Genomic DNA, 7,715 nt, shown 5'->3' on the forward strand with positions numbered 1-7,715 from the left:
TCTGCCCGTCTAATTACAAAGCCAACATCTGATCAAGCCAGCATCCAGAGGGGATTATCGCATGCACGAGTATTAGACCTCATTACCAGCTTGAGTGCAAAATTATTACATCTTGTAATTGGATGGTGAGATTTATATACAGATCGGCCCGGTTTCTGTAAGATTGTAATTACAAGCTTCGTTGGTTAGCTACTTATCAGAACTTTGCAGGAAAACAAAACAAATGACTGAGGAAAACGAGCATTTCATTAACCTGTAACCCGAGCGCGGGGGGAGGGAGCGGTGGGAGCGTGCGCCGCGGCGTCTGCAGGAAGCGGAGGGATCGCCGGCCGCCCTGCAGCCGGGGGACTTCGGTTCTGGGAGGGAAGGACGGAAGATGGGCCTCGGCGCGGAGACCCAGGGGCTGCAGCGGCGCCCCCCGACGGGGACGCGCGCGCACCGTGAGGCTGGGCGAGGAGGGGGCAGAAAGGGGGCCTGGTGGCTAGCGGCTCGCGTGCCGCGCGTGGCGCTGCCCCTGAGCCTGGCGGCCCGCGGGCCCTGGGCAGACGTCGGGCCGCGCGGGCCCAGGTGCGAGTCCAGCAGCGCTCCTGTGTGCACCAAACGTGTGCCATGGACACCCTGTCCGTGCACTTCCACACTCGGGGCCGCGTAGAGAGAGCGTCTACAGCAAGCCTCCGAAGCGCTGTGTGAGCGGGGAACAGTGGAAGAAGGCGAAAGGACGGAGAAGCTTTTGTGTGCGGCGCGTTTGTGCGCGCATGCCTTTCCCAAATCAACTTCCCGTGCACCTGCTTCTCCTCCCTGTGTGAGTGTGTCACTTTGACCTCGTCCCTTGGATTAAAAATCTCTGGAAATGGTTCGGCTGTCCTCGAACTCGCGAGTTCAGTCCGGGGCCGGGCTCCACTGGCCCGGTCGAGTTTGGGAGCCAGTGCCACGTCGGGGCTCGGCCGCCTAGGACGCTGAGTCCCGACGTGAAGCGCGGACCTCCCGGGCCAGGGCAGGGCAGATCTCTGCTGGACACTAGGGTAGTGGAGAGGCCGCTTCTGCTCGGGACCTGGGACGCCTGGAGGGACCTAATTAATCGAGGTTCTTGGGTACGAGAATGGGTCTGGGGATTCTCCTTCTGGGCCATGGGCGCCGTCGGACCTGCGTGGTTGGTTCACAGAAAACCACCTCGGCCCTTCCTTGGCCTCTTTCCCACCTCCCGCAGCTCGAAGCAGCCAGGTCGATAGCTGGTTAATGAGGAGGAAGCATCTCCGGGGCTCATGGTTTTCTCTTTTCCTTCCGGAAGAGCTGAGTTTAATAGCGAGCGTTTCGTCTGGGCATTTGCAGTGCACCCCACAGTTTCCCCACCTCGGAATCTGGCACCTGGCACGCTTGGGTCTGGTGCCACCACTTTGGGCAAACTCTGGGGTTCAGGGCCCTCGAGGCTCGAGGTCTGACACCTAGGAAGCACTCCAGGAAATAATGTTACCCTCAATTTTGTAACCCCTGAGATTTTCTGTGAGAAGGCGAGCCCATGGTTCCCAAAGCCCCTTGGCTGAGAGGTTTAACTGGAAACGAAATCAGACGCCGGGGAAACATTTCAAAGCCAGAGCTTCCCTTGATATCTCCTCCTCTAGGGAGACTCCAGCTAAGGCCAACGCCAGGTATCAGGCAGAGAAGCAGGTGGGGAGGGGATGTGGGAAAGAGCTCGACCGAATTTGAGAAGGCCACACATCAGTTTTCCCAATCGAACACCAAACTGGTGGCCCCCAAACTTTCTCTTGACTCTCCCCACCCCCCCCGCCCCCGCGCAATTCTTCTCTGGAGCCACCGCCCTATGCGAAGACCGGTGGAAAGAGACCGGGAATGAGGGGTGGGGTCAAAACTGGGAGTTCATTCCTGAGCTGGATTGCCCAGAGCTGCTTAGACCAGAGAGACAGCCGGGGGCCGAGACTCTCCGATCTCTCCACTCTGGTGGAATTCGGATTCAATTCCCCTCTCAATCAGTGCGCGGCGGCCAGTTTCCGCCCCACAGCCCAGGCTGGCCACTCCATGACAGAGTCACCGCCCCCGTGCTGTCCCCGGAGCGCTACGGCTGCAGGCCTGGCCAGTGCGTCGGTCGCCGCCGCGGCCTAAAGCTTTTAGCCCGGAGTCGCTGCGATTCCGGGAATTGCAATCCCGCGGTCGGCTGCACGCCCAAATCCGTGAAGGTGGACGTTCGCATACCGGGATTTCAGGTTTGATGGAGGAAATAGCCCACTGTAAAACCAAAAGTCTCGCCTCCATCCCCACCCGAGACGGTGATAGGATCTTTACAGAAAGAAAACAGTTTGGCACGGTGACCCGGGGAGCAGAGGAATGGGGTAGGGAAACGAAGGGTGTCTACGGACCGAAAATGCCAATATACAAACTTCTCGAAGCGCTCTCGGAAAGTTCCTGGGGCCTCCGCCACCTGGCTCTCTGCTCCTCCCCCCCACGCACACCCGCTTAGGCTCCCTGTCCCAGTCTTGGCTCCCCAGGATCCCCAGGGGGTCCACACTTCAGCCCCTCCAGAGGCAGAGCCCGCCATTTCTAATCAGAGGTTCGCACCCGGACACAGGCGGCGTTAAAGTAGCTGATTTCAGGGTTTGGTGCTCTGGGTAGGGGGCTGCTTCGCCCCCCTGGGCAATGAGATGGCCTTTGAAGGCTCGACTAGAACGCACCCCTTCGCCCCTCGCACCGCTCTACTAGCTTCTTCCCTACGCCGTTGAGAGTGGCCTGGAGTCTAAGGGGTGCGAGCCGAAAAGGGGGCCCGGGCCGAGGAAAGCCCCAGCGCCTGCCCTGGACCGAGATCTTGGTCCCGACCCAGGCCCCCGCGCTGGGGCGGGGCGGGGGGGGGGGAAGAGGTACCGAGGGGCGGGCAGCGGGGAGGGGCGAGCTGACCCTGTACTAACCCGCGTCCCCGCGCCTCCCGAGGCCCCTCCCGGCGCAGGCCGGAGGGGGCGGGCAGGGACTCGGAGCGCCCGGGCTCGCGTCCCCGCCCCGCCCCGCCCTGCGCGCAGTATCCTCCGGGGTGGGCGGCCTCGCCTGGAAGGCGCCCCGGCGATTGGCGACTCCGGAAGGAGACGTGAGGAAAAGTCGAATAAGAGGGCGCGACGTCAGACCCGAGATTTGGGGAAGGGCCGGGGAGGAGGTGAGGGCGGGGACGGACGCACAGACACAGCCTCAGACACAGATCCACGGACTCCCACCCCCCGCACGGCACCTTAAGTGTCCCCAACTTTAGGCCGCCTGAGCCCAGGGCGCCGCCGAGGCCAGGGCTGGGGCTGGGGGGAGAGTTATGGGAGTAGACAGAGAGAGATAAAAACAGGGGAGAAGAAAGCGTGAAGGGAGCGGAAAGGGGAGAAGAGAAAAGGAATAGAGAGAAAGGAAAAGCAGGAGAGGGAAGAGAGTTTCCGAGCGTCCAGGAGAGTGAAAGAGCCCGAAGGAGCGGAAGCGATCCAAGGGGGAAGAGGAGCGCAGAGAGGGAGGGGAGAGGAAGGGCGAGGAGGGGGAGTGAAAACTAGAGGAGCGCGAAGGAAGCGAGGCGCGACACTGCTCGGGGACAGGAGGGCAGTGAGCAGCGAGGCGCGGGCAGAGGCTGCTCCGGCTGCCGAAAGAGGAGGGAGCGCGGCGCTGAGAGGAGGGGCTTGCGGGCCCGTAGAAATGTCAATCAGAGCCCGGAGCCCCGGGAATCTCCGCCAATCTGTTCGGACCTGACCTGGCTCCTCGCCGCCGCCGCCGCCGCCGCCGCCGCCGCCGCCGCCGCCGCCGCGGAGCAGATCAATAGGCGAACGCGGAGCGCAGCGCAGCGCGGGAGGCAGCGCGGCCCCAGCCCGGCCCAGCCCCCGATGCGCGCCGGAGCCCGCGGGCGGCGCTGAGCAGGGCGGCCCCGGGGGCCGGGCCCCCCTCTCCGTCCGTGCCCCGCGGGCCACCATGTCCTTCCCGCAGCTCGGATACCAGTACATCCGCCCGCTCTACCCACCCGAGCGCCCGGGGGCCGCCAGCGGCGGCGGCAGCGCCGGGGCCCGGGGCGGCCCAGGAGCCGGGGCCTCGGAGCTGGCCGCCTCGGGGTCCCTGTCCAACGTGCTCTCCTCCGTGTACGGGGCGCCCTATGCCGCGGCGGCAGCGGCTGCCGCAGCCGCCCAAGGCTACGGTGCCTTTCTGCCCTACGCCGCCGAGCTGCCCATCTTCCCGCAGCTGGTAAGCGCCCAGGGAGCCGGGGTGGGGTGGGAGAGGGTTAGAGAGCTGGGGCGCGGGAAGAGGCGAGCGCGCGGGAGTAGACGAGCGCGGCCCAGGCCGGGAGGGTGGAGGCGGCGACGGCTAGGGCTCACCCGCGCTCCCTCTGCGCGTGTCCCTTCCCTCTCCGTGTGCGTACAGGGCGCGCAGTACGAGCTGAAAGACAGCCCGGGGGTGCAGCATCCGGCCGCGGCCGCCGCGTTTCCGCACCCGCACCCCGCCTTCTACCCGTATGGCCAGTACCAGTTCGGGGACCCGTCCCGTCCCAAGAACGCCACCCGGGAGAGCACTAGCACGCTCAAGGCCTGGCTCAACGAGCACCGCAAGAACCCCTACCCCACCAAGGGCGAGAAGATCATGCTGGCCATCATCACCAAGATGACCCTCACCCAGGTGTCCACCTGGTTCGCCAACGCGCGCCGGCGCCTCAAGAAGGAGAACAAGATGACGTGGGCGCCCCGCAGCCGCACCGACGAGGAGGGCAACGCTTACGGGAGCGAGCGCGAGGAGGAAGACGAGGAGGAGGACGAAGAAGACAGCAAACGCGAGCTGGAGCTGGAGGAGGAGGAGCTCGTGGGGGAGGAGGAGGACACGGGGGGCGAGGGCCTGGCGGACGACGACGACGACGAGGAGATCGATTTGGAGAACTTAGACGGCGCGGCCGCGGGGCCTGAGCTCGCCTTGGCTGGGGCGGCGCACAGGAACGGCGACCTCAGCCTGAGACCCATTTCAGACTCCAAGAACAGCGACTCGGACGACAGCTCGGAGGGCCTGGAGGAGCGTCCACTGCCGGTGTTGAGTCTGGCCCCAGCGCCACCGCCGGTGGCCGCGGTTCCGCCGTCTCCGCCCTCGCCTCCTGCGGGCCTGGACCCCTGCGCTCCGGCGCCAGCGCCCGCCTCAGCCCTGCAGAAGCCCAAGATCTGGTCCCTGGCCGAGACGGCCACAAGCCCGGACAACCCGCGCCGCTCGCCTCCGGGCGCGGGGGCTTCTCCCCCCGGGGCCGCCGTCGCGCCCCCAGCCCTGCAGCTCTCTCCAGCCGCCGCGGCCGCCGCGGCTCACAGACTCGTCTCCGCGCCTCTGAGCAAGTTCCCGGCTTGGACCAACCGGCCGTTCCCAGGCCCGCCGCCGGGCCCACGCCCGCACCCGCTCTCCCTGCTCGGCTCGGCCCCTCCACACCTGCTGGGACTTCCAGGAGCCGCGGGCCACCCGGCCGCCGCCGCTGCTGCCTTCGCTCGGCCAGCGGAGCCCGAAGGCGGAACAGGTGACTACTGAGCGCTGGATGCGGAGGGAGGGGGTGGGTTCTGGGGGTCGCGCGGGGGCAGGCGGGGATGGGCAGGACCCCGGGGGCTTAGGGCGCTTACCACCCGGCGCCTGCCTCCCGCGGCCCTGAGTGCTGGAATGGAGCGCTCTGAAGGCCCTCCTTTTTCTTCCCGGCTTCCCTTAGATCGCTGTAGTGCCTTGGAAGTGGAGAAAAAGTTACTCAAGACAGCTTTCCAGCCCGTGCCCAGGCGGTAAGAGACCCCCGCGGTGGGGGGAATGGTGGGACCGGCAAGTCGGGGAGGAACAAACTTGGAGGCCCACTCGGCTTCTGCCCCCGGGTGAACGCCGCCGGGACGCGCTTTAAAAAGGGGACGAAACACACAGCCCTCCGTAGTCCCCGCGGGCCCACAGCCGGCTTGGCCATCCCAGTTCTGGCCCCCGGGCGCGGCCCAGGGTGCGGAGCGGTGGGCACCGGAGCCCGGCCCTGTCACCAGGCCCCTGGGGCGGGCGGCGGCTCTGGGAAGCCCCCCTGGAGGCCCTGCAGCCGGGACCTCGGGTCTGACGCCTTCTCGCCCTTCTGATAGTTAAACCGGAAGCCCAACGTCTACAGCGGGACAGCATCTGACACTGAGACACCTCCCAGCCCCCCAGCCTCAGCCCCAGGTTGGGTCTCCCGGTCCTGGGCAGCGTCGGTGCCCCGAGCTCTTATTTCCCTTTGCTACTACCATTGCTTCTCTCTTCCAGGCCCCAGAACCACCTGGATGCCGCTCTGGTCCTCTCGGCTCTCTCCTCGTCTTAGTACTTATTTTTAAAAATTTTAAATCGTTGTAATAATTGTAAAAAAAATCGCTCTGTATAGTTATGACTTGTAAGCATGTCCGTGTATGAATACCTAAAAAAGAAAACTAAATACCAACAAAAAAAGAAATAAAGCAAGTCCCCCTCAGTCCTCCCCAAGTGGCTTCTGTACCTCACATTAGCTGAGTTTGTGAGGGGTTTTTTTTTTGGGTTTTTTTGGTTCAGTTGATTTGGGGGGTGGAGTTTCCGTGAGAATAAGCGTGTCTGACTTTTTTTGTATATACAGAAAAATGTACATATGTGTGAACCAAATTGTACAAGAAAGTATCTATTTTTGGCTAAATAAATGAGCTGTTGCCACTTTGACTAAAACCCGCCTGTCTGCCCCCGCCCCACGACGGATCTATTGTTATGGGGTTTTTTTATCCACTCCCCCCATCCCCCCATGTTTGAAGAGTTGCTGGGGATCAGCAGAAAAGAAGGCAAGTAGGACCATTTTATCAGAAGAGTGCAGAGGCCGAGAAGACAGAGAAGTACCGGGCCTGGGGGCACCGCTGGGGGTGAGGCAGTTGGAGAAGTCCGTGGGGCGCCCAAGGAAAAGGGCAGAGAAGACAGCGGGGAAACCCGACCTGATGCCCTCCGAGGAGCCTGGGCCCTTGGGCCCACCCCACCCACTGGAGCAACCGTGGGGTCTTGGAGCCTGCTCTGATGGCAAAGCAGAAAGACTCAGAGAAGGGTCTGGGTGCAGAAGGTTTAGGGTGGGAGGTTCTCATCACTCCTGCAACCCCATTCTTAGATAGGCACAACTGAGGTTTTCTCAGTTTTACATGAGGGCGTGTGCCAGCTCAGTTCAAGCCCCTTCCAACCTCATTGCACCCCTAGACTCCTCCTTATAGATGCAAGGGTGTGGGGTGGCGGTGAGTACAGGGTGGGTATGGAGGAGCGGGGAGCCTAGGGATGCACATCATGACCTCTTGGTGACTTGCCCAGCGCGAATGGAGAGTTGGGGGACCCAGGTCCTGTTAGCATCTGTGCGTCTTGGCACCCCAGCAGGTTTTCCCCAAGTGCCCTGGAAGGACAACTTTCTGGGGTCCCATGGGGGGACCGGGGGTGTTGGGGCTGCTGTACCTATCTATGCAGCCTGGATTCAGGCTCCAGGCCGTCCAGGGGTGGGCCGGCGGGGGGGGAGGGAGCCAGGAAATTTGGGGCTGGAGCTCCCTCTACAGGACAAAAGGGCCAGTCAGCGCCTACCTCTGGAGGCCGCTCCAGCCAGGCCCGGCCCACCGCTGGCCCCTTCCTCGCCCCCTCCTCCTCCTCTTGTTTTCTCTTTCAGTCGGCCAGCCTTGCCCAACTTTGACTTGAACAACTTGTAAGGAGCGCTGGAAGAGTGCCGCCTCCGGGCCGAAGTGGAGGGTTCC

At 63.5% G+C, this 7,715-nt stretch overlaps 1 protein-coding gene across 1 annotated transcript; it reads left to right on the plus strand.

The window, feature by feature from the left end:
- Positions 1-3,140: 3,140 nt before the first annotated feature.
- Positions 3,141-6,669, plus strand: IRX3 (iroquois homeobox 3). Its single transcript, XM_006732596.3, has 4 exons — positions 3,141-4,203; positions 4,381-5,500; positions 5,684-5,750; positions 6,244-6,669. Exons 1-4 carry the CDS (start codon positions 3,937-3,939, stop codon positions 6,296-6,298), a joined length of 1,509 nt encoding a protein of 502 aa, XP_006732659.2. The 5' UTR covers positions 3,141-3,936; the 3' UTR covers positions 6,299-6,669.
- Positions 6,670-7,715: the final 1,046 nt, after the last annotated feature.

Source organism: Leptonychotes weddellii, chromosome 16 (genome assembly GCF_054177405.1).
Source record: "Leptonychotes weddellii isolate Sample4059 chromosome 16, ASM5417740v2, whole genome shotgun sequence".
In the NCBI taxonomy this organism is placed as follows: Eukaryota; Metazoa; Chordata; class Mammalia; order Carnivora; family Phocidae; genus Leptonychotes; species Leptonychotes weddellii.

Bases quoted from the DNA above. Each gene is read 5' to 3' on its own strand.
- IRX3 (XM_006732596.3), top strand. From the start codon at position 3,937: ATGTCCTTCCCGCAGCTCGGATACCAGTACATCCGCCCGCTCTACCCA. The intron at 4,204-4,380 runs GTAAGCGCCCAG...GTGTGCGTACAG, and splicing joins TGCCCATCTTCCCGCAGCTG to GGCGCGCAGTACGAGCTGAA. The intron at 5,751-6,243 runs GTAAGAGACCCC...TCTCTCTTCCAG, and splicing joins TTCCAGCCCGTGCCCAGGCG to GCCCCAGAACCACCTGGATG.